The sequence below is a fragment of the Dryobates pubescens genome, chromosome 5 (genome assembly GCF_014839835.1).
Source record: "Dryobates pubescens isolate bDryPub1 chromosome 5, bDryPub1.pri, whole genome shotgun sequence".
NCBI classification, from domain to species: domain Eukaryota; kingdom Metazoa; phylum Chordata; class Aves; order Piciformes; family Picidae; genus Dryobates; species Dryobates pubescens.
In genome coordinates, this window is record NC_071616.1 from 33,653,061 (window position 1) to 33,679,632 (window position 26,572).

The 26,572-nt window shown below is 40.7% G+C and overlaps 1 protein-coding gene across 1 annotated transcript; it reads left to right on the forward strand.

Moving 5' to 3' along the window:
* The first annotated feature begins 4,818 nt into the window (after positions 1–4,818).
* GTF2A1 (general transcription factor IIA subunit 1) lies at positions 4,819–26,572 on the forward strand. Its single transcript, XM_054161946.1, has 9 exons — positions 4,819–5,110; positions 13,404–13,505; positions 14,446–14,650; positions 15,645–15,709; positions 16,972–17,047; positions 18,181–18,314; positions 19,153–19,470; positions 20,556–20,645; positions 23,004–26,572. Exons 1-9 carry the CDS (start codon positions 5,081–5,083, stop codon positions 23,109–23,111), a joined length of 1,128 nt encoding a protein of 375 aa, XP_054017921.1. The 5' UTR covers positions 4,819–5,080; the 3' UTR covers positions 23,112–26,572.

The window sequence follows — 26,572 nt, forward strand, 5'->3', positions numbered from 1 at the left end:
AAAGCCTTAGAAGAAAGTCTTTTGAGGAGTGTACAGGCCTCTTGAGTTTTGTGGTGGGGTTCCTTCATCTTTGAAGGCCTCAGTGGTCTCTTGCAGATACATAGGGACAGAAGGGGCTACAGTAACAAAACCAGAGTAGCTGACCATCTGCTCATGTGGTCTTCTATGAAGATGCAGCTTATACATTTTACTTGGAGGAGGGAAGATAGATTTAATTTTGGTAGCTATGTGGCTTAAACTGTGTAACTATGCACTTAGTTTTATTGTCCTGTTTAGACATGCCCAGATGAGAAAGATGTATATATAAGTTGTTTGAAACAACTCTACGTACTCTAACAGTAAATAGTCTATATTAAAGGAAAATTCTTTGCACTTTCTAGCTTGAGTAAGCACTTGGTAAGAGCAAAGCAAGCATGAGACTGGAGAAGTCTAATCATGAAATAAAAGCTTAATGTGCAGCAAGCCTCTCTGAAGGCCTTGCCTAATTTGGCATTTCAGGCTGAGAATTTGCTGGAATATTAATATCTGCCCTCTGAACAGGTACTAGAGACAAACTTTATTGCTCTAGGATGTCAAGGTTTGTTTCTCTGTGGGCTGTGAGGAAGGCAGTTGAATTGTGCATGTTAGACCCTTAAAGCAGGTGTTAGTGTGCTTTAGTAAAGAGTATTGCTGTGCTTCAGATTCTAGCTGAGAGAGTAAATCCACCTAGAAAAATAGAAATGCCTTGGAATAAGGACCATGCAAGCTATTTCATTCTATTTCTACCTTGCTTAAAATTTCTTTTAGGGAAATCTGCTCCTGAAGGCAAGAGGGGTATGTTTTATGGACTTCTGTTTCCAGCTACTAGATGGTGGTGAGCAGGCTCTTAGCAGGAAAATCTCTTCCACATGCACTCTCTCTCTCTCTAAATACATACAATACCTTTTATTTAAAGAATGTTTCTGCAATACCTGAAAATTAATATCACATTAGCTTCATTATATGTCAGCATCTCTGACTCCTGAGGGCTGGCTGCATCCAGAAAGCTTTAGTATGATGTATCTGTTGTTAATTTCTGCCTCTGTCCAAACTTTTGGATTGCAGCTTGGGCCACCTACTATTTTTTTTTAAGCTCTGTAGGGATACTTGGGGAAAAAAATCAAACCCCCATTATCTCAAATTTTATTTGAGGTATTTCATCTTTGGTACAGTGAGCAGAAGCAGTGAGAGTGAGTGAAATTCACAATATGTAAGCTAACTTCAAGCAGCTTTTTCCTCTGTTAACACTTTCCAGATTGACTTGGTTCTGTGTATGTTTCTGTTTCATCCTTTTAACACATGCTGTTGCAATTCAAAGTTAAATGTGTATTTCCCCATTCTTCTGGAAAACTGTCATTTTAGAGATTGGGTTAGAAAATTAACTTTCTTGACTTGACAGTAATACTATGTTGCCACAGCATTCTGAAAAGTGTTCAATGGCTTAGCTTGCTTTTAAGGGAAGAGTGTAATACACTGGGTGAAAACTGTGTGCTGTTTTTATGTTCACAGTGGGAGACTTTGCCAGCACAACTACAACAGCAGATTGGTAATGTGGACAAGACTCATGATGACAAATCTGAAAGGTGTGCAAAAGGTAATCCTAATTCTTTATCTATGTTACCTCCTGTAATGCAGTTACAACCTATTTCGGTTTTCCTTGCTTATCCACCACCTTGTCAGGAGGTGGTGGGGTGAGGAGTGGTTGGTGGGAACCAGTTGACAGGATCACACTTAACAAGGTTTTCTATTGTTTCAAGAACTAAGAAGTTATAAACCACTGTGTCAGCAACACTTCATACTCTGTGCTTTGCTTTATGATCAGAAATGTTTTCAAAGAAAAATGAGGGTACACTGATAATGACACAGTACTATTTTCTCCACAGATAAATAAGGCGCACTCGCGGTCTGCTTTTGGGAGGCAAAAGAGTGGCTTCAGATTACTAATTTTTTGTTACCATTTTCACATTTACTAAACACCCTCTGTTTAAAAAAAAAAAAAGGGGGGGGGGGGGAACAAACAAACAAACAAAAACCCAAAACACAAACATATAAAACCTGAAGATAACTTAAATCTAATATGTTTTGACACAGCACCAAGATTTTTATAGTTCTTATTTTCAGCTGAACTGCAAGCCAGTTGCTTTCACTAGCAGTCATAGGTACTTAGCACCTTTGAGTTTCTAGATTCAGGTGTGTTCCATCTCTCCCCTCATTAGCAAATACTTGTACATCACCCTTTGCAGAATATTTTCTTGAAAGATGTGCTATGAAGAACAATGCATTAATACTTGCCTAGAACTTTAGAACTGAAATGCAATCCACCCAAAAATCATACCAAAGACAATTTATTTCTTCCTTCCCTCCAACCCCCCCAACGTCCTACTCACAAGTGCAAAGGTCTCTCTAAAAGATGCATTTTTCTGATGGACCACAAAGGATTTGAACTAAAAGCATCACCACATCCTGGAACTTTTATATTAACTTAGAAAGCAGCAGTAATTCACTTGCTCTGCTGAGGAGAACAGTTAATGCTGTTATGCAGCTTATGCCTACTGATGTTATCCATATTATCAGTGTTGTTACTGCCTTAAACATAAATATGGACATTATTCCAGTCTAATAAAATCCAAAATGAAGTAGAATCACATCAACGCAGCTAGTAGCTGTGATGCTGGGCAAAACCAAAGTGAACAGACTTTAGCAAGTGCCTAACTCACTTGCTCCCCTCAAGCAGCAGCTGAATTAGATGGGCCATTAGTCTGATTCAATGGGGCATTTCTCATTGGGGTTTGATCTTGCACACAATATTCCTTAGAGATACTCAGGGTGTTTGCAGTGCTGCACTGCAACTTGATATTGATGCCTGAGAAACTGTGATAGGGCTATGCACACAGGTCTTACCTTTTGGGAAGACAGCCTGCTGAACTACAGAAAAGAGACTGACATCAGACTGAGCCATTACTCCTATCAGCCCCACCTTTGGTTGTGTTTTTTCTTGGTGTGGTGGTGGTTTTTTTTTTTTTTCCCTTTCTTTCTTGGTGATGTGGGTGGGTGGGGTTTGCTTTAATTATTCAGCAAGCCACTCTCTCTGGAAAACAGCAAGGTGGTTTCCAGGGAAGGAAACTGTAGCTATCCAGTTCAGCAGTTTCACTTCCTAGTGAAGTATAAACTCTCTACAAGGGATTGCTACTTCTTATCGGAGGCATTGGAAGTCAATCAGTCCCCAGAGCTTATTCATCAGACCATGAATGATTACAGCTTTTGGGCAGGCAGTCTTTAGTTCCATTGGCCAAGATACACATGTGGAAAACTCCCCTGAAAAGGTGCAGTTTAACAGTTGAGAACAGTGAAACTTTGTAATTGATGCTATTTTTCTTCTGGAGTCCAGTACTATGCACAGTGACTTCATCAGATGGCCCACTGTAAACCAGTTATGTCCCTATACAAAAACTGCATTCCAGAAATTATGTGTTCATTACTGTAGAAGTTAAGTACTTAAGAGGAATGGGGTGGGAAGGTCTTCTGCACCCACTAAGGAAGCTTTTCCCACCAAACTTACTAGTCAGGAGTTCCTGGACTTTTCACTTGGCCTAGTTAAAAGACAGAACATCAGGATATGGTAACATAACAAACATACTCTGCACTACAGTATTTTTTTGAAGAGATTTATCCTGGTATGCTTTGTATAGGCTGAGTCAGAGTTCAATGTTATTTTTCACTGATGCTTGAGTAGGACTTAACAGGTGACTTACCTACCAGCAGAGATCCAAGGGATGATCAGTTTCTTAGTTACGCTAAGTGAAGGTGGAGTGGTTAATTTTGATGAAAAATACTCATGGTTGAGATTTTCCTGTATTATGTACTTCTCCAAGTTTGCCATAATAAAGGATAAAGATTGGAAGGCAATAAAGCAGGGAAAACTTTAAGCCAGGTGGCACAACTCTTGACAACTTTTTGCACAGCTGGGAGATCCTATTGCCAACAACTCTGTGAGGAACTTCTAAAGCTGCAGTTTCACATATTGCTGAGTATCTGTATACCATAGCGAGACCCTGATGTAAGACAGCAGTATTTCTTAGATTTTGCTACCTCCATTTATTTTCCTGATCAGCTTTGGACTCAGTTACCAGTCTAGGTGGTAACACATAGCCCACACGTGTTCCGGGGCCTGGGGTTTACAGCAGCGACCCTTTGGCCCATGAGGCCAAAGGAAAGGAAGGTACTAATGTTCACTGGGTTCGGCAGAGCCCAAGAGACCCCCTTCTTGTAGACCACGAAGAACCATTTCTGCCCCCTGAAGTAAGCTCATGGGAGTTTTCGATTGGCATGGAATAAGCAGCTCCCAGAGGCCGAGTTGAGGTGCGCTAACGTCTCCCGGGTTTGGCGCTGATCGTGACCAGCAACGCGGCCGGTTTGGTCCCAGCTGCCTCCACAGCATCGGCTACCGCGGCCGCCTGCGATCGCGCGTTCCAATCTCGTCCAGCTGCCCGATCCCGCCCAACACGGGCTCGGGGACAGCCTGGCGCCGGCGGGCCTAGGAGGCCTCCCACATCTATCTGCCTCGCAGATACCCGCCTCGCGGGCGCCGTGACGTCAGGCGCCGCCGCTCAGGGATATTCAGAAACTTCCGCCTCGATAGGCCGGGTTGTGTGGGAGTCAGTCGCCCGACCTTGCGCAGCTACTTCCGCCTCAGTAGATGTCATGGCGGTGGGGCGGGTGCTTCACGTGACAGCATCCGGCCTGGCGAGGTCTCGCGCGCAGCTCTCGCGGTGCCTCGCAGCTCCCCCCGCCCGTGTCCCCCTCTCGCCCTGGCCGCTCGCGCAGCTGCTCGGCTCTTGCTATATAAAGGGGCGAAGCGGGCAGAGCGGGCGGCTGGCGGCGGCGGCTGCAGCCCCAGGGCCGGCGAACGAGGCCGGGCCAGGCCGCGGGGCTGCCCGTGAGCCGGGGCGGGACGCGCGGGCTCTGGGGGGACGCAGCCGGGCAGGTTTATTGTTTTAGGGGCGACTTCCCCCCCCCCCTCTCTTCCCCCCCGTGGTTGGGGGCGTCCCGGGGGGCTCGGGACATGGCGAGCTCGACTAACACAAACCCCGTGGTAAGGACCGGGTCGGGGGGCGAGGGGGGCCCCGGGGGCAGCGCGGGCGGAGGGGGCCGGCGGGGCCCGCCGCCCCCTCCCCCGCACTCCCTTTCCCTCCCGCCGCCCGCCTTGAGCGGTCCCGGCCCCCTCCCCCTGGCGGGAAGGAGAGGCGCGGGGCGCAGGGCAGCCTCACCCCCACGGCGGGGAGCCAACTTGCGGCGCCCGGCGCCGACCGCCTCGGCGGCGGGAAGAGAGCGGAGCCGGGGGCGGCGGGGGAGCAGGGCGGTGGGAGAGGGGGCGCGGGGCGGCGGCCAGAGGAGCTCCGCGGGGTGGCTGGGGCCGCGCCGCCGCCGGCGGGCGAGGTGTCCGGTGGGAAGGGGAGGGCTGGCGGGGAGGGGGTGCTGCCGCCCGGGGAAGGGGCGAGAGCCGGAGCGAGCTAAGGGGGAGTACGGGCACTGCCGCCTGCCCCGCCGCCGTCCCGGGGCGAGGGGAAGCGGCGCCCGAGTTTTGGTTTTGTGGTGTCGGTGGTGGCGAAGCCCGGCCGGGCTCCGGTGAAGCCATTTTACGTTGCTTTATAAGAAGGAGACGATGGTTGAAAAGCACTTATCCCTGCCCAGCCACATCGGCTACGCCAGGCGAAAGCCCTCAACTTCTCTCCGGATAGCAAGGCAGTGTTTATTTTAAAAACAAAGGGAGAAAACGAAAAAAAAAAAAAAAAAGAAAAAAAAACCTCAAACCCCCACAAAAAATAGAGAAAAAAGACAAACCATCCCTTTACCCCCGTTCCCTTCTCGTGCTTTCTGCACCTTGGCGGGTGGCTCGCTGCTGCAGTTGTACTCACGGAGGTTTGCAACAAGCAGTCACACAAACCTGCGCAGCCATCGAGCTCCCCCCGGCCGCCGATCTCCTCTCAGCTCCTTTCCCCCTTGCGCGCCCCCCGGCCGCGACCCCCGCCCCGAAGCGCTGGAGGAGACAAACCCGGCGTCCCGGCGGCGGGCTCGGCCCCCTTGTTTGTGGCTCTGAGATCCATCATGGCTTCCCTCTGCCTTTCTGCCTCCCTGCTCCTTGTGTTCCTCCTCCCTGTGGCTGCCCTGTTTATATAGAGCTATTGCCGCTCTCTAATATAGACTCTGCTAGGATGGGAAGGTGCTTTCCAGCCCCACGTCACCGCCTCTCCATTTAAACACCACATCAGCCTTTAAATAGGGAGCGAGCCGCGGAGCGCGGGCTGGGAGGTGCATGCGTCCGCGGCGGAGGCTGGGAGACCGGCGGCTTTTCTCTCGGATCCTGACCGCGCTTTCGTCCGGTTCCTTTTTTGTTTGGTTCCCTTTCCGTTCGCGCTGCTTGTCCCCGCCGCCACCGGCCTGCGGAGCGGTGGTACTTTTCTGCCGGTGGGGGTGTCTCCTAGCCGATGCAATTGGATTTTCCCTTGCATTTACCTATTGCACAAACAGTTTTTATCCTCTTCTGCATTTCAAACGGTTTCATTTTTTTTTCTCTCTTTTATGCCTAGCTGCAGCTAGCACACGGTTCCGTGCATCTGTAAGCTCTTTGATGTAGCTTTTCTGCTGGATAGGGAAAATAAGAGTTTAAATGGTTCTTACTCAGTACATCAATCAAGGAGTGATGTGGTGCTTACTTTATGGCACTTTGCCATGATCTGACTACAGATGTTGCCCTAGAAGTAATGTTAAAGTTTTATCTATGGGTCATGGGCCACAGGTAGTATTCAGTGATGTTTTTGTGTGTTTCTGGTGGCTGAAGTGTAAAATTATTTTACTGCAGTAAAAGGTACAGGCAGAACAAAGGTTTTAGACTTCTCACTAATATTTGGTGGAATTCCAATATTTTGCATTCTACAGAACACTACAGGAAAAAAATGCGAAGCATCCCAGTTTTCCTTTCCAAACTTGAAATTTTACAGATTTGTCTGTAAGTGAAGGTCATGCAGAGTAACATGGCTTTGATATTTTGTCATGTTTTGTATTAGAAATAGAAAATTTTAGGAAAGTCATCATCTGTTACATGCTGGGCAGTCACTCCATAATGTGTGCCTATGGAATGTGTGTGATCAGAATCTGTTAGTTCTCTGGTTATAAACTTGTGGCTTTATTTTCTGATTGCACGAATAGGAGCTGTTTCTGTATAGTAAATTAGAGGCTTTGCCTAATTTTTTTTTAACCAGGTTAGTACCAAATAGCACGATACATACATAAATCTCTAGAGTACTTGCAGATATCTTTTATTCAACAGTTTACTAACCCTTACTTTCTCTCAATTGTATTTCTGTACTGGCCAAACTTCTGTAAAGTTCTCTTGGAAGGTGTCTGGGTTTGAACATTACATTTGGAATAGCAAAAGCCATCTTAAAATGAGCTTGCTTTAAAGAAGTATGCTATAGGCTAATTTTTGGTTAAGTAGTAAAACTTTGCAATAATACATGGTCAGCTTTGTCAAATTAAAGTCTCACTCAATAGCAAGGATTGTGGTGCTTGCCCTAGGGTTACTCAACATGAATAGGAACATTTTGAAATACTGCAACCAGATGATAACTTTAGACTTTGAGCCTAATGTGTACAACAGCATTGTGTCAGCATGTGTTCAAATCTGAATTGCTAGAAATCTGTTCTTCCTAATAAAGGAAAAATGAAAGATGTTAACAGTTATATGCAGCATAAGATTTTGTAGGTGACAAAGGTAATCTATTGCAAAAGTCCACCAAAACATTAAAAAAGCTCAAGTTCTAATGCATACAATGTAGATTATATGTGTTACTTCTTTTTATGCACATCTTTGATGTAACTGTGACTGAAACTAGTTACCTTTACTCTAGCTGTCATATAGCCAGCTTCCAGCTGTAACTCCACAGATAGGAGACAGCTTAGTGACATTTTGGGGATGACTGCAGAAGCAACAGAGAGATGCAGTTTTTGTACCCTTGAAACTGAAGGAATGTAGGAAGTGTAATCCCTCAAAGGCATGGGGCATTTCTTAAAATAGCATCCTGGTTGCTCCTCAGATTTAGAGTGTGTGCACGTGTGTAGCAGTTGAGTTTCTTTACAAGATGTACAGAGAAAGTGAAATTGTAAATGTTTCCTTATGTTCCCGCAGGGGAAGTACTAGATTCCAAATCTTCTCTGTGTTTGTGGTTGTATCTAATAAATCAGGAATTTTAATTATTGTCTTTATAGTAAGTGTTTGGAATAGTGTTTATTGAAGAGTGATTTGAGTGTTTTGCTCTTAAAAGCATTGAAGTTTACAGCAATGTACTCCTTATGAGTGAGGCACTTTAATATAAACCAGATGAAAGCACGGTTATTTTAACAGCAATCTTTAAAATTGCCATTTTGTTCTCATTGCTTTCTCTGAATGCAGAAATTTATTGGAAAGTTTAACTCACCTGCTATCCCATCTTTAGACCTGGTCAGTAATAGTATTCTCATGTTTATTTTTTTGAGTAAATGGTGTAGGAAAATAACTTTGTCATTCAATTCTAGCCTTAGATGGTTTGTATGAACAGCATGAGCATCATATAAATAATGCTTAAAGCCAACACTGAGTGTATATCTAAAACAATAACAGCATGCTTCCTATTAAAGACCAAGGCTTAAGGCTGTTTTGTAATTTTACTGGATTTGCCTTAGTTGAGGTAGGCAAAGAGCATTCTGTGATATTCTTAGGAATTCCGTTCTGGATGGCTCTTCAGGGTGTTGCTGCCTGCTCTGTGGAAGGCATTGCATCCACTTGGGCTGAATGTGCAATATCAGTGTACACAAGAGAATATTTTCAACTGGACAAGATTTTTTCTGACTGTAGGTAAGATCAGACACACTGTTTCATTGTAAATGTGCAGACACTTTGTTCTTTCTAATCCTACAGCCATGAGTGTGTCATGCATTAAGATACAATGTGATTAGAACAGTGTCCAAAACTTGTGGGCTATCTTTTTACATCTGGCTTATGCAGAGAGATGTATACACCTACAGTGTGCTTGTGGGTTTGTTAAGCTGCATTGCTCTAGGCTGTGGTGCTGTTGTCTTTGAGAGGGGGCTTCCTGCTTACTTCTGCCATTGGCAGTTGCGCAGGACAGTATGTCAAATGGCAGAGTGAATATCTGTGCTTTTAACTTGCCTTTCTGCTCTCTTGATAAATCAAAAATCAGATCCTTGTGAAAATGAATTTGTTTTTTCCCCTTGCTGCACAGAGGAAAAAAGGAAACATTCCCAAGCAGACTGTTCAGCTGTAGGGCCAGTTGCATCTAAATGTTGGGGTTTTTTCCCTAGGGCTTTATAGACTGAAGAGGCTTTGTGAATAGACCTTACAAAAATGACTGTGGAGACAGGATACAGCAACTACTGAGGGACATTATTAGAGACAGTTTGTGTAAAATCTGCTTTATTAGAAAAATGGGCCTAGTAGATGATCTAAGAGGAGGATTTAAGGCAAAACCCTCAAGTTTCTATCCTGCAGTAATTTTGATTGTAACTTGAGACATACAGGTAGTTCTCTTGATTAAGTAAAATGACTGACATGCTTGATGTTAAGCACATTTCTTTGCAGAATGTGGTTTTGGCTTTCAGAAACATGCTTCTAAATACAGGAAGGAACAATACACATTATGTGCTAGTTGAATTGTATAAGCTTTATACAATTTGCTTAATTATAGAAATAATAGGACTTAATGGTATTAAGTAGAACATCTTTTACCATCTGCTGTGAATTGTATCTAAGTGGAAAAATAATCCTATTACTGATGCTTGGTATTTCTTAGTCATTATGAGGATTTAAAATTAGTGCTCAGGAGTAGCCTGGCTTTGAAAGTCTGTTTCAAATGTTTCTATAACCACAATTAATGTTTGGATACATGAGCATGCAGTGTTGTTTTCAAAGAACAAATCTGCAAGTAGCCTTTTGGAGAGGTTTGGATGTAGGTGCTGTAAACGTAGTTTTCAAGGATGGCAAATGTACCTCATTACATGAGGCCAGAAATTATTTTTTTTTTGAGAGAGAGACAATAAAAAGATTAATTGTAACATTTCAGCTACCTTATTTGCAGCAGCTTGTTTTAAATGTGAAAAGTAAAATGTAAAAAAACACCAACCCAAAATACCCAAGGGTACTGATAGCATGTCATTTGCCATAATATTGACATGTAGTAGTCAATAATACAGAATGGTTTGCTGGGTTTTGTTGGCACTTTTTTGCTTTTATTTTCTTCTTATTTCTTTCCCTTTTTGTTGTTTGGGGGTTTCTGTAAGAAAAATTGCTTGAGTATGCCCCAGTGTGAAGTTTGTTTTGAACACTGGGAACAATGTACTAAGCAATCATCAAACTGCTTAGTTGTTAGTCCCAGGCTTCCAAATAGATTCTTTGTAATATCAATTAATTTTTGTTGTTGTTGTTTGGTTTGTTTTTGTTGGTGTTCAGGTTTTTGGTGGGGGTTTTGGTCGTTGTTACAGGTTTTTTTGTTTGTTTTGATTTGGGGTTCTGTTTGTTTGTGTTTTGTTGTTTGGGGTTTGTTTTTTTTTACATTTAAAAGCAAAGGTACTCAATTTCCTTTTGTGGTTGGTTTTTAAAATTCTGCTCTAGTAAATCATGTGCTGCTGTTCCCCCTTTTCTATTCCCTAACATAGGCATAACAATTCTGTAATGTGTGCAATATAATCTTTAGCATATCTGTAACAGATTTAACATTAAGCAACTGCTTATGCATATAATAAATGTTTCAAGCATGTGTAGTAAATTTATATAGTTCCACCATTCCTGCACTGACTGTGTGTGCTTGATCCAGGTTTTCTGTGTGTGTATTGAAGACACAGCCCTCCTGATGTGCCAAAAACCCACTGCATGAGTCCAGAACGATTGTTTTGTAGATATACAACATATCTGATGTGTGTGGCATTTAGGATTTATTGTCTAAGGATATTATGGAATGGGGTAGAGGAAGATTACAGAAGGTTTAGAAATGGTCTAACTCCATCCCAAGGAACAGACCCAGTCAATGAAGTGTATAGGCTTCACAGTCTACATCCTGATCAGTCCTAATTTGGAGCTCATCGTGCTGCCTTGCAATTAGATAGCACAGATAATTAAATCCAACCAAAATAGTATTGAGGTTCACATGTAGAGAGGTCCAAGCTTTACTGTTTAAAAGGTAGAGCAGTACAATTACCCTGCCATCCTGTGAATTAAATCTTGTGCTTTGACTCATTAAGCTAAGTATTTACATTATCTTTTTTAAATTGTACCTGCATTTTAAAATTCACAAAATGGTTGACATTGAAAGGATCTTCTGAAGGTTGTTTTGCAACTCGCCTGCACGAGCAGGGCCACCCAGAGCCAGTTGCCCAGGACTGTGTCCCGATGGCTTTTCATGGAGACACACCACTTTTTTCCCACCTGAAGTCAATTGACAGTTTAGGCATGAAATCAACATAATAGAATAACAGTGGGTTTGTAGTATTTCCCCCTCAAAATTTTCTAATGTAAAACCAGAAGTACTAATTGAAGGCAGATGTCTGTCTAGCCTAATATCCTGTCTCCAGTAGTTTCTGTAAACATGTGTAAGGAAGAACAGGGATTTACCGGAATGCTTACAGTGAATTTTTTGAGCCCTCATAATTTTTCAGCTTGAGATCATTCTGAACCATATTTGATGCTTGTTAATCTATCACGAACTAACAGGCTTCTTTTCTACTTCCAGACTTCTAACTTTCTTTGACATGAACATTGGTTTCCAAGCCACTTTCCATTATTTGCCTGAAGTCCTGGCTGACTGGGGAGGTCCCAATGGACTAGAGGGTAGCAAATGTAACACCTACCTACACAAAAGGAAGAAAGGAAGGATCCAGTAAACTGTAGACCTGTCAGTCAGACCTCAGTACCAAGGAAGGTCATAGAGCAGGTCATCTCAAGAGCTATTACATGCCACAGAGAGAACAACCAGGGGATCAAGCCCAGTCAGCATGGGTTTATGAAGGGCAGGTCCTGCCTGACCAACCTGATGTCCTTCTGTCACAAGATGACTGGACTATTGGATGAGGGAAAGGCTGTGGATATTGTCTACCTAGACTTTTGAAAAGCCTTTGATGCGGTTTCCCACAGAATTCTTGTGGACAAACTGCTTGTGGCTTGGGTGAGCACACACTCTGCTGGATAAAGCACTGGCTGGGCAAACAGGCCCAAAGAGTGGTGGTCGGTGGAGTTAAATTCAGCTGGCGGCCAGTCACAAGTGGTGTTCCTTAGGGTTCAGTGTTGGGAGCACTTCTTTGATAACCTTGATGAAGACTAGAGTGTGTCATCAGTAAGTTCACAGATGACACCAAGTTAGGTGGTAGTGCATGAGGGTAGGGATGCTTTACAGAGGAACTTTGATAGATTGGATCAATGGGCCTGTGTTAACAGGATGAGCTTCAACAAGGCCAAATGCCGGGTCTTGCACTTGGGTCACAGCAACCGCAAGCCATGCTACAGGCTTGGGAAAGCTGTGTGGCTGGAAAGCTGTCTGGCAGAAAGGGACCTGAGGGTTCTAATTGACAAGCAGCTGAATATGAGCAAGCAATGTGACCAGGTGGCTGAGAAAGCCAATGGCATCTTGGCTTGTATTAGAAATGCTGTGTCCAGCAGGAGCAGGGAGGTGATTGTCCTGTTGTACTCGGCTCTGGTGAGGCCACACCACTGTGAACTGTGTTCAGTTTTGTGCACCTTAATACAAGAGAGATGCCGAGGTATCAGGCCCAGCCAGCATGGATTTAGGAAGGGCAGGTCCTGCCTGACCAACCTGATCTCTTTCTATGATCAGGTGACCCGCCTGGTGGATGTGGGGAAGGCTGTGGATGTAGTCTACCTGGACCTCAGCAAGGCCTTTGATACCCTCCCCCGTAGCAAACTCCTGACCAAGCTGTCAGCCTGAGGCTTGGACAGCAACACTCTGTGCTGGGTTAGGAACTGGCTGGAGGGCCGAGCCCAGAGGGTGGTGGTGAATGGTGCCACATCCAGCTGGCAGCCAGTCACTATCTTGCCAAGCCACCCTCCATCATTTTTCAACAGTCCTGGCTCACTCCTCATGGCTTCAAAACTCTTGTACCATAGTTAGGTCACAAAAGATAGCAAACACGCCCCTTTTCACCTCATTTGAGCTGTCCTTGCTGGTTTATACCTCCCTGGATGTTTTAGTCACTTGGAAATACGCAGTGTGTTCTGTAATGCACTTTTCAGAGGGTTTTTTTGGGAGGAACTATTAGGTTAAAATGATAAATTTCTTTCAAAAAAAGGCTGACTAGTTTGTTTTTGTTTTGTTTTATTTTTACAGCCTAAATTGTACAGGTCTGTAATTGAAGATGTCATCAATGATGTCAGAGAAGTTTTTCTGGATGAAGGAGTGGATGAACAAGTTCTTCTGGAACTCAAAACAGTAAGTTGCGACTGAAAAGTTTTGGGTTTAGTAGACCAATACAGCAGCTGGGTTTTTTCATCTGCTTACCGTTGTACACAGGAAAAATGCTAAATGTTTTAGTTAGCCAAGCATTGTATTAATCTGTGTTTCTGTAGACCCATATAATGTCAAGTGCATTTGCTGTATGGAGAGATCTGCTCACATTCTTTACTTTCTCTAATATGGCATGTCAATCTTGACATAAACTAAGAGCAGGCATCCAAATTCATAGTGTTATTTTGGTCACTGAAACTGTCTTTAAAAACAAGACAGTTATTTTAGAAGCAGATAGTTCGTAAGGTTTTTTCTGCAGAAAAATAAAATGCTTTCTCTACCTCATTTTTGTCTCTCTGAAGAAAAGAAGTTCCATCACCAGATGAATTGTCAGATTTTTGCATGTATCATATGTGGTTTGCAAAGGGATTGATTTTTGCACCAATGCAAAGTTGCACTGTGTGCATTGCCTTTTTCTTGAAGTCCTTGAATTCAGAACTGCTTTATGTACAGTGGGCTTGAACTGTTACCAAGATTCCAAAAGAAAGGTGGGTTGTTGACCTGAGCTGTAATGGGTCTCCTATGGCTTTATTCAAATTCTTCTGTAACAAAAGAAGCCCTTCAAAAGGAAGGAAGAAAGGCAGGGAAAACCAAACCAAACAAACAAAAGGAAAAAGTAACCTGAAAGGAAGCAGGAAAAGTGGGTGCCTGCTTATCTCAACTCATGCATGAGGACTTCTTCAGAAACCAGGACATTTCACACTCTCAGTATTTTTAAAGTGTTGTTAAAGGGGTGTTCAGTCTGTGTTTTCCTAAGGGTTTTTTGGGTGAAGTACACCATACAAGATGATCAGTAAAAACAAACTCAATTTTGGAGTACTGAGTGAAATTTATACACAGATTTCTTTTTCCTTTTCCAAACTAGCTGTGGGAGAACAAGCTGATGCAGTCCAAGGCTGTAGATGGTTTCCATTCAGAAGAGCAGCAGCTTTTGTTGCAGGTGCAACAGCAGCAGCAGCAGCAACAGCAGCAGCATCATCACCACCACCATCACACACAACCTCAGCCACAGCAGACTGTGCAGCAACAGTCTCAGCCACAACAGGTCCTTATCCCAGCATCTCAGCAAGGTGAGACATGCTGTCTATTACCTCTGTCAAAAAACCTCAAGTTAGACCAAGTCCTTAGCCTGTTCTAAATCTGGAGTAGGATGTTTGTCTGAGGGATAACTGTTGGGTGTTTTGGTTTGTTGTTGTTTTTTTCCTATATTACTTGGTATTTTGGCTGAGCATAAATCAATTTCAACCATTGTGATAAAATTCAGTTTGAGATTATGACCCCTAAATACAAGCGGCTTCAAATGATCTGGGTGTCTCAGCTTAAGTGACTGTCAGCAGAGCCTGAAAAGTCTACTCACCAAAGCCTGTAGTGGCTTCTTAGCTGAACAGCTGTAACACTGCTGACTGGGTTTCCCTCTGCCAATATGAATTCCATGTCTTCCCTCTTGTGTCTTACAGTAGAATAATATCCTGTGTATAGTAATACACTGAAACTGATGCATTGTTGCTCCTTTTAGCACAGCAAAACTATTGTTTTGTTTGGGACAAGTGGTTGATCATACTTCATCTACTCATGCTGCCTGTGTTAGAAAGTAAAGATCATGACCACATGCTAACAGTTATACTAACTAGACTGAACTCAGGCCAACTGCTTCATCCTGTTAGCATACTCATCTTGCAAGAATCTTTGCCTAAGTCTGCTTTGAGTTAACCACTGTCACTTGATATCAGAGAGTTCGGATACAGAACATCAAATGTGTCAACATTTTATCAATACCTTTACTTTCAGAAAGATGTTAAAAATCTTGCTTTACATGGGATCAGAATAGGTAACTGAAGCCCTTGAAACAAGATATGTAAAGCCAAAAATGCCATACTGCCTCTCAGAGCTGCTGTTGTATGTTGTTTTGAGAGTAGAACTTAGAAAGAATAAAGACTGCTCAGTAGCTTGCTAAAAAGGTCAGTTGATGTTTAGGTGATGCTTTTTCGAAGTTATTCTGTCCTGTATGCTATTTTGAGCAGGCTGCATGGTTTTCATGAAATGGCATTTTTTTTTTGATTCTAGCACCTCAGCAGCAGGTTATTGTGCCAGATTCCAAGCTGATACCGCACATGAATGCATCAGGCATGGTAAGAAAAGCAGAAGTTTATACGTGCATCACTGTCATTGTGGAGGTTGCTTAGATTAAATAGTAAACACAGTTCTAGTGTTAATCATCAGATGCTTAAAAGTAGTTGAGAGGACACTGGTAAAGCTGTCTGCCATCTTGGAGTTGTGGTGCTGTGTTGACGATTTATGAACAGAAATTCAGGACTTCAGTTTTGATAACAAATGCAGGACTTGCCTTGATCCTCTCCATTAAATGTGTTTAACCCAAACTTTTTAAGCAGAAAGAGTACTGCTGGTATGAAGCTGTATGTTGATGTGCTCATCATATAACATCACAACACTATTAACTGATGCAAACGTGCTGTATTTGCTAGATGGAGGGAAAAACATTAACTACTCTGAAACTTGAATGTACCAGAAGAGACATTATATAGCAATTAATGCTGATCTGTTCTGGTCACATTAATGTGATTCACTATTTTTGTAATGGCATTTAAAACTGAGTTTGGTCATTTAGCCTTTTCTCGCAGCTTTTATCCCAAGAGATTATTTTTGGATAGCTTAGTTTGCTTTTAAATGCACTGGCTTGCTTAAAAAAGGCAAAAAAAAAAAAAAGCTTGCCAAGTGATGAGAACAACAGCTAATACAAGTTATGTATCTATGTAATACAAGTTAAATACATGCATTAAATCCAGGATTTGTTACATTCTTACCACTTCTATGGTAGAAATCACATGAAACAAATTTCATGATCAGTCAAAGCTCCAGCAGCTTGCTTAGCCTTTGCTTCTGACTACTGTAGAAAAGAGCCTGAACTTCATTACTCAGATAGCAAGATTTACCCAAAGGCCAAGAGCCCATTGACATCTACCTTTTTCTTACAGTTCAATGCAGTTTGTTACTTCCCAGGTCCAGCAGTTGAAGTTCTTGCTGAGTTAGACCTTGTTGATGAGTATTGCAAAACTGAGTAAGCCAATGCTTATAAAGCTCTGCCAGTGTCAAACATGTAGATGGATTGTATGGAATCATAGAATCATTCAGGTCCTGGGATCAAGTCCAACCATTGACCCTGCTCTACAAAGTTCACCCCTATACCAAATCCCCAAGCACCACATCTAAATGATCTTTAAACAGTTGATTAATGCCTGCATTTCCAGTAGCTGCAGAAACGTGTGTGCAAACATTGTAAATGACAATGAGAAGTTACATATTTTCAGGCAGTATGTTCTGAGATGAAACACTGTCAATAATGTCTGGTTAAAAAGTTTTTCTTGTATCTCAGAGTGCTGCAGCCACTGCAGCTACGTTGGCTCTCCCTGCTGGAGTTACTCCTGTTCAGCAGATACTTACAAATTCAGGTAAGTGTCTTAGCATTGAGGTCAAACAGTGTGTGGAGAGTGCTTGGGGGGGAGAAATTCTGGAGTTTGGTTTCTGCGTTGTTAAACAGCAGAACTTCAGAATTCTGCCTTACAAGGTAGGGCAATCTCTTTACTAGTCTTAACAAACCTTGTGGTTCTGACCTAACAATGGTGTCACAGGTTAGATTGCTTGCAAGTTTTTCTAACCTTCTAGAGAAGCACATGAAGCAAGAAGATGGGTGTTTTTCTTGCCTATTTCTGAACTCAGTAATGTGTGTTCTGAGCACAGATAATAGACTGGCTATAAAAGAGCACAATCACTTAATCTGTGACTTCAGAATGAGAAGGATTTTAAGGTTTCTCCTACCGCTTGAGCACATGTGGTGGAATTTTTAATTTTCCTGGTAATGTTAATTTTGTTTTAGATTTGTCATTTTCAAATAATACTGCCATGCTGTGTGTGAGAGCGTAATTAAATCTTGCTTTTACGAACAGCGTACCTGATGCTTCGTGTACTTTTGTATTATGTTGATTTTATAACCTTGATTCTAGGTCTGTGCCACCTGAAGAGTAACAGAAGATCTGAGAACACTCACTTTCTAGAATCAGTTGCTGGGTTTGCCAGATTAACTCATCTGGTCTGTTCAGAATCACCTGGAACTTAACTTGCCTGCTGTAGACATTTGAATGTTTAGTGGATATAGCATTGAAATAAAATTTGAATCTGTAGCTGTTAGAAAAAAATAGAATCTTTCCAATGTCAAATACCTTATTTTGGTAGATGTTCATTTAGCTTTCTGTCTGTAAAATCTATCTATTGAAACATAAGATATGTTCATAACTAGGAGCTGATGTTTAAAATACTGCTGTGTTAAAGGATTGGACTTTGGCTTGCTTATGTGAATTTGGTTTAGGGTTGTGTGCCTAACAACTGTATTTAGATGGTAAACATCCCTGTTAGTTTTTTCTGATGCAGCTGCTCTAGCATGGTGTCTTTTTGGTGGTGAAAGTGAAACATAAACACCCTTCTTCAGTAGTCACTCGTGTTCTTCCAGGAAAAAAAGTTTCTAAACTAAGGTAATTTGAAAAGTGAATTTCTACATTTGGCTAACTTGGTATTTATTTTATTACAGGCCAGATCCTCCAAGTAGTTAGAACTGCAAATGGCGCTCAGTATATCATTCAACCGCAGCAGCCAGTTGTTCTACAGCAGCAGGTCATACCACAAATGCAGCCTGGTGGAGTACAAGCACCTGTTATACAGCAGGTAAAGAAAAAGTTGGGAAAACAAACAAACAAAAAAGCCAAGATCATAGTAATTTCTGAAGAGGCTTATAATTTTTTGAGCCAATTGGAAAAGAACACAGAGGAAAAAATACTTAAGAAGTGTGGGGGTTTAAGACTGAAAATTTTAAAATGTTTTGAATGTAATTTTGATTCTTTCCAAATTCTGACTGACTGCAGTTAAAGATTTCTTCCATGTGTCCTCTGATGACATTTATGTGCATAATCCTAGCATTTGTGCTTTTAACAGTGTCTTTATTGGTTAAAATGTTTCTATGTGACATAACTTACAGAAGAAAATACCTAAGCCAAACACACCTACCCTCCTTGGTTACTTAAGTAGTGAATGCAGTTTAACAAGGGTTTTTGTTCAGCTGCAGGATCAACTGTGTGTCCAGACTCTGTAGGCATTGAATGTAGCATTTGGTCATAGTTCTGCGGTTTAAGCATGAGTTACCATTTGTAGAGAGTTTTAAAGTTAAGTGTTTTGTAGAGAAGGCTTAAGAATAATCTTTTTACTTGAATTTAAACATTCCTCTGCTGTGCTTGAAACTCAGATGTGGCAATAGTGCTGGCACTTTGGAATGGAAAGAGTAGTTTTTCTTAGATTCAGCTATGCAAAATGCAGAGAATAAACACCTTCTCTCGCTCCTCAATGTTTTATTGAAGATTAAATTGTGTAGCTGGTATTGGTGGAACATTTGTAAGTCTTGCTTCTCTAATTAGTGCAAGTCAGGTTGATACGTTTTAATTGTTTTCTGTAAGTGATGTGGTAGCTTATTGTGTTAGCAGCCACAGTACTTGCAATGGTATTCCATTAGGTTTTGGCTCCTATCCCTGGAGGGATTTCCCAGCAGACAGGAGTGATTATTCAGCCTCAGCAGATCCTGTTTACAGGAAATAAAACGCAAGTCATACCTACAACAGTGGCTGCCCCTACACCAGCACAAGCACAGATTCCTGCAGCTGGTCAGCAGCAACCACAACAGCAGGCACAACCACAAGCACCCCTCGTTCTCCAAGTTGATGGAGCAGGAGATACATCATCTGAAGAAGAGGAAGATGAGGAGGAAGACTATGATGATGACGAAGAGGAAGACAAAGAAAAAGATGGGGGTGAAGATGGCCAAGTTGAAGAGGTAAAATGAACATCATTTCAGATGACTGAAGCATGTTGTGGTTTTTTTTCCCCGCAATATTTGAAAGAAAATTAATATGCTTCAATAATGATATATTCTGATAATTTTGAGACTAAAAATTGTGCTTCAGGTTCCTTGTTTCCTATACTGAACTTACAGAAATTGTGTATTAGTAAAGCATCTTGAAATGCAGCTGTGGAAAGCAGAGGACACAGCAAAAATGATTAGTTAAAAACTTCAGCAATAAAATTAATGATGTTATGGAGAGGCCAGCCATGAAGCTACAAAACCTTCATAAGCAAAGAGAAATAGTGAACTTGACTTGGGACTGAGTGCTTACCAAAGCAAGGTGTTAGGAAGATTGACAAAAAGGACAGCATTTGTTCAGTTCACTGAGGCAAGCTACAAAAAACTACAGAAAAGTTGTTTTGCATTTATTCTATTCAGGATTGGTTTAGCTTCTAAGATATTTATTTAGATGAAATAAAAAAAAAAAAAGGAACAAAAAAAATATGCTGGAACAGTGTGTTAGCCAAGAGAGTTAAAAAAAAGTAATTTTTAAGGGTCTGGAGAAGTTATTTTTTTGTATGTCTATGCAAGATCATCTTACAGCATCTGTTTCCCCTCCTGTTAAAACCTTGATGTATAAAAACTGTTTCTGTTTGTGGTACATCAAACATGAATCATTTGTGGAATTTCTGTTTTTAATGGCAGATAGGGTGTGACTAACATCACCTTTCTGCTGCTTAGATGCTTTAGAAAATTGAAAATCTGTATAATGGTAGGGGGGTTTTTATAAAGATAGATTGCACCAGAGGAAGTTCTTTACTATGAGGGTAGTAGAACACTGGAGCTGGTTGCCCAGGGAGGTAGCTGGGGCCTCATTCTTGGAGATATTCAGGGTCAGGCTCAACAGGTCTCTGAGCAGCTGATCTAATGGAGGATGTCCCTGCTCACTGCAGGGGAGTTAGACTAGATGACCTCTGGAGGTCCCTCCCAACCCAAATCATTCTGTGATTAAAGAAGCAGGAATGGTTGTGGTGAGCTTACAGAACAGTGTAACTTTTTGCGTGTGTTTCTTTCAGGAACCTCTTAACAGTGAAGATGATGTGAGTGATGAGGAAGGACAAGAACTGTTCGATACGGAAAATGTTGTTGTGTGCCAGTATGATAAGGTAATTGCTACAGAACAGAACCTAATGATTGTACTTTGTTCTTGCCAAGTCATAATTTTTAAATGTGATCTTTGTATTGTTAAGTCCAGGTAGAGCTATAAAGATTATCATATGAATGGTAACACAAGAATTAGCTACCGTTTGTTTATAGAAAAGGTTTCTGTGACACATTTGTACTAAACTTGGATGTGAGTAAAACTCTTTCATGTCTTTTTGTGACCTTTACTGAAAGGTCAGTCCTCTGGGCTCGGGATAAGTGAACTATTGTGAGTAAGTCTGTGTGATTGGTGTGGCCATGAATGGAAGAAGTAATCATTATAATTTAGGCTTGTGGAAAGCATCCTTTATCACTGAAAAATACCTCTGCTTGATGATAAAGAAGTCATCAGAGGGAGGAGAAGAGCTCTTCATAACACAGGTGAACCCTCAATTACTAAGTGGTGTAGCAAGGTTCTGCAATAGTACATGCATAGTTTTTACCCCACAGAACATAGAGCTGATGTACTCATGGAAAAGTCTTGGAACACTGGGATCTCATTCCTGACTTGTAATTGTTAACTGAAACCTAAAACAGCCTCAGTGCTGCACGTTGATGTTTACTCAGCTGGCACAGGATAACTGAAGTCTTCCAGTACTAAACTATTTCTTGTCTTGGCATCTTCTCTGATCTCCTTCACCACAGTTGTCAACCTGCTTCCTGTAGTCAGGTAGTATTTTTTGGGAATGGGCATGAAATATTTTCTGAAGAGAGTATGAGTAAAAGTTGGTTTATGCTTAGTCTTATTCTGTGTCAACAAGAAAAGGCCCATTATAACCTGAAAGTCCATTATGCCATAGGCTCTTGTAATATGGACCTCCTAGGGAGCAAGAATAGAATGAATGTTGTCTTTTTATTTATTTTCTTGTCCTAGTATTTCTTGGGTTGTTGCAAATACCTGAACCGATCTTCCATCTGAATCTTACACATTTCTTTTAAACAAAGCCTTGAAAGGGCTGGTATTGTAACAGGGAAGGCTGGCCTGACACCATCACCCCCCAATACTGGAGAGGTTACTTTTGATCACTTGACACTTTACAGTGAGAGGTGGAGTGTAAATCACATACAGTGACTAAGCATTGAGGAAAATTTGTAGAATGTTAAGAATAGTTACATTCTATATCAACCTTAGTACATTCTATATCAACATTTGGTACCATAGAGTTTTTTTAAGACTGAAAAATCTTATAAATAATCTGCTTGCCTTTTAACCAAAGTTTAACTTAGAGAAACCTGGAGGCAAACTGCAGTATTAGAAGTAGAAAGTTGAATAGGCCTGCTCTCTATCTATGTTTTCATGCAGAATGGAGTTTAGACAAGAGGTACAACTAACAAAACTTAATGTTTGACCCTTTCAGGGATGGTTTAAAATGGTAGTCTTCCTGTTAACAGAGGTTGAAATGGGGATTTCTGTCTTTCAAGTGGAATCACAGAATCATAGGAACATTCAGGTTGGAAAAGACCCTCAGGATCACCAAGCCCAACCCAGAAGCCTACTTGTCAAGGTTCACCCCTATACCATATTCCCCAAGCATCACATCCAAACAACCTCTGAACACATCCAGGGTTGGTGACTCCACCACCTCCCTATGCAGTCCATTCCCATCCCTGACCACTCTTTCTCTGAAAAACTTTTTTCTAATGTGCAATCTATAAGTCTACCCAGTCACAGCTTAAGGCCGTTCCCTCTTGTTCTGTCACTTACTACTTGTGAGAACAGATCAGCACTTGCTTTGTGGCTGGCGTAATTAGAGATGTTTTAATCACATTACGTCTGATACATTTAATCAGATAGAGTAGAATAGAATTGAATTAACCAGGTTGGAAAAGACCTTTGAGATCATTGCGTCCAACTTACCATCCAACGCTATCTAATCAACTAAACCATGGCACCAAGCATCCCATCCAGTCTCTTGCTAAACACCTCCAGTGATGGTGACTCCACCACCTCCCTGGGCAGCACATTCCAGTGGCCAATCACTCTATGAAGAACTTCTTCCTAACATCTCTTCTTCCTTTCTAACAACCTCTGAAAATGTGCTATGTGATTTGGATTTTAGAATATTGCTGTGCTTGCATGATTTTGTGATAGTTGCTGTCCCTCCTTTAAAAGATGAAAATAGAAAGTACTGCTATATACATAATTTGTTTTTCATAACTAAATGCAGAATTGATTATCAAGATATTTATAATAATCTGGTAATGTATGTCTGATAGTTATTTTGTTTTTTTTCCTTGCCCTTACAATTTACTTATGCATTACTACACATTTCTGTTGCAGAGTAATATTAGTTCAACTTTTTTTTTTCCTCTGTTTTTAGATTCATAGAAGTAAAAACAAATGGAAATTTCATCTCAAAGATGGCATCATGAATCTTAACGGAAGAGATTATGTATTTTCCAAAGCCATTGGGGATGCTGAATGGTGAAGTTTTAAAAGACAAAACAAAAAAAACTCCCTGTAAAAGGAAAAAAAAATAATCAAAAGCAGGAAAGGTTGAGACTTGGAAGTATACTCCAATCAAAATGTGTATCTGCACATCAGAAATAAACAGTAAACAAACATATTGGAACAAAGATAAAATGTGGCAACAAGACACTACTTCAGATGAGCAAGCCATGGACTGTAGCAGCTATAGCATTGTCTGGGAGCTGGTTTTGTGTGTTAGGAATACCTTAATTATCAATTAAACATACAGGTACCTACAGCTGGTATTTAGCATGTAAGGCTTTGTTCCCCCTCTCCCCTTCTTCCCTTAAGATTTAAAAAGAAAAACTTCTTCCACTGATTGAAGGAACTCTTCCCTTTGATAGATTATTAATCTGAAAATGCTTATTGTGTGTACAAATCTTTGCTTTGAACACTTCCTTTTGGTAGTGAGGATGGTCAGAATGTTACTTAAACTGCGTGCAGGCTTTGTACAGAAGGGTCAGAATTAAGGTGTTAAATTTTAAATAACTTGTATAAGGAAAATATTTTTAATTCTCCTATGTTCTTTACTTACTATATCTATTTGTTGTTTTCAGTTCGGTTCCCCATAAACAGGTTTGTTGTTCCTAGCAGTTACAAAATGGTAAAATGATCATTTATATTTCCCAATTATTTTAATTTCATGTAAGTGATGATACTTTTTATTTAGGGCTGTGTTTTTTAAAATTCTAAGCACCTGTAGCTCCCTCCCATACAAGTCAGACTGCTTAACTTGTTCATTATATTCTTGCTGTTGGGTGGTAGCTCAGCATCACTGAACTGAAATGATTAATACAGTTTCTGTTGATGTTTTGGGTAAATTTAAAAAACAAAAAAGGCTTTGGGGACATTTTTTAATCAAATGTGTGAGTAATGATATAATAGATGCATTCCTTCTCTGGCTTACTACGTATGTAGTCCAGACAGCAACAAATAATTCAACAGACCACAAGAATGACTACATTTTAATATAGAAAATGACTGAAGACTCTAACATCCTGAGTGCAACTCTTAATCAAAGATCTGCTTTACTAAAAAATGTAACCATTTAACTTACTTGCAGCAGTTAACATCTCTAAAGTTTCCAAGTGGCATGTAAATTCAAGAAGAGAGCTGCACAGCTTTGAGAACACAAATTTTGTTAGCGTATCTTGAGACTGTCTTGGTAACAGCAAATCAAGCAGTTGGATGCACTAAACCTTGAGTAGTCACTTTTTCACTTGCCTTTTCCAGAGGGTATTTTTGTGGTGGATTTTTGTTTGGTTTTTTAATTTTTTTTTGTGAAATGCAACAAGGTTGGAAACAGTTACTTTTGAATGAGGAGAAGGAATGGACATGATACTGCAGAAACTGAGGAAGGAATGTTCATGTGGCTCACCATTTCAAATAATTGCTGCCTTTCATTGGGTGCTTGGAAATATGTGATGAAGATAATTTTAACTAAATTGGGAAGGACTGTCAGAAGCAGACATCTGAACCATCACTTCTGACCTTTTTTTTTTGTTTTGCTTTAGAATTAAACATTATTTAACATCACAAGTATATTTTATCAGTGTATAACGACTGTTCTGATTTTTTTTGTTCTCTGATTTTACTTGCCTCCAAGTGCGTTCTCAGTAGTACATAGAAAACTCAGAACACATTGTAAAGAGGGCTTTTTTTCTGTGGTTTTGCATACCTGTGCTCCTTGATACAGACTAAAACTGCCTGCAGGCTGTGTCTCGAGCCATATGCTTGTTAGTAAGTCATCTACATGTATAAGCTTTATAAAAAAAGTTAATTGATGTGTCTTCTTAAGTAATGGAATCATCATTTAGAGTGCATTTTTGACTTGGGGCTTCAAACCAATTGGTGTTTGCTTTCCTCTGAACAAAGCAGGTATTTTACTTCAAATTTTTTACCACTGTTGACACGTTTATGTACAATTGCAATGAAATCAGTAATGTACCAACTAGTTCCTTCCCTCATCTTTTCCATATCGGTTACCAATAAGTCTTAAGTAATGGACTTCAGAAAAGTTCCCGTGACACTGCACAGCCAATAAAAGGGGAGGGGGGAAATCCCTTTAGCTGTTGATTCCTGTTTATACTCCTGGAACCCAGCTTACTTTTACAACACTTTGTTTTCGTGCATCTTAGTGATTTATGTTTCTCTTTTCTTTCACCCTCATACATATACTAGAAATGCATAGCCTTTTTATTTATTTTGAAGAGATAGCAGAACTTAAAAGGTAACTTAAGCTTAGCCTGTTCTGAAGGATGTTAGATGCTTTCTGAACGTGCACAGTCTCTTGCAAGCTAATTGTATGGTATGCTTTTCAGATAAGAAGTGTTGTCTTCAAATATAAACACCTATGAGGTTTTCAGAAAGCCAGTCAAATATGAACACACCAAACTGTGCTCTTATTGCTACATCAAGTGTTCCTTTTTTAAAATCAAAAAGCATGTTTTAATTTCATTTTATTGTAGCAGCTTGCTGTAAGAATGTAGTTTGCTTAATTTTATTATTGTACTTGAATTTTTAATCATGGTTTTAACAATGTAACTGAACAGACCATTTCATGAGGTTCCAAAGAAACCATTCCTTTCAGAGGGCAAGGGATTCCCATATTCATAGTTCATACATTAATTATTTTTTTTTGTCCCCTTGGAAGCAGTTTTTTGTCTGCTTGAAGGTAGTTTGTTTTGGTTTGGTTTTTTCCCCATTTAATTAGTTCAGTATTATGGAAACAAATGATTTCAAGAGGGCTTACGTTAAAATTTGCACAGATATTGGAGCACCTTTTTGTGATGGAAAAAATGGGGAAAGATAACTTCTTAATTATAACCACAAAGGCTGAGGGAAACTTGTAGAGCAACTGGGCAAAATTAGGAGTCCTGTGCCTTTTCAGTTTGCAGAATACATGTTTTGCCAGGATGATAATACTTTTTTTGTTGTTTTTTAATATTATTATTTTTTATTCCTGAGAGAGTAATTTTCCTGCAATGCTTCAATCATCAGAAAAGCAACTTTTTGTGTCTAATTCTGTTGATTTTTAGTGTGTGCAATCATTTTAAAACATCTTAAGTCGAAAACAAATTGAAATGTGTTTTCTGTTAAGGAGATAGAGAATTTAGTCAAATAAGGAACTTTATATTGGGCTATTTAAATAAGACACGTTTTTATTCCCCCTCAGTTGCTGGTTAGCAACAGATTTCTTTGAGACTTCATACTCCTTGTTTTACTGCATTGTATTCACAAGTTGCATTTGAACATCATTCAGTTTCCTAAACATGATTTCAAGTGATAATTGTGGTCCGAGTTTGTTTCCAAGAGTATGATGCATGATTCTGAAGCACAGTTTCTAGAAAAGAGCAAAGAACATGTATCATGTAACAGATCTTTTTAATAAATGTCATCTCTATTTCTCCTGCACAATTA

Coding starts and splice junctions, on each gene's coding strand:
- GTF2A1 (XM_054161946.1), top strand. CDS start 5,081: ATGGCGAGCTCGACTAACACAAACCCCGTG. Junction 5,111..13,403: donor CGACTAACACAAACCCCGTG/GTAAGGACCGGG, acceptor TTATTTTTACAG/CCTAAATTGTACAGGTCTGT. Junction 13,506..14,445: donor TTCTTCTGGAACTCAAAACA/GTAAGTTGCGAC, acceptor TTTCCAAACTAG/CTGTGGGAGAACAAGCTGAT.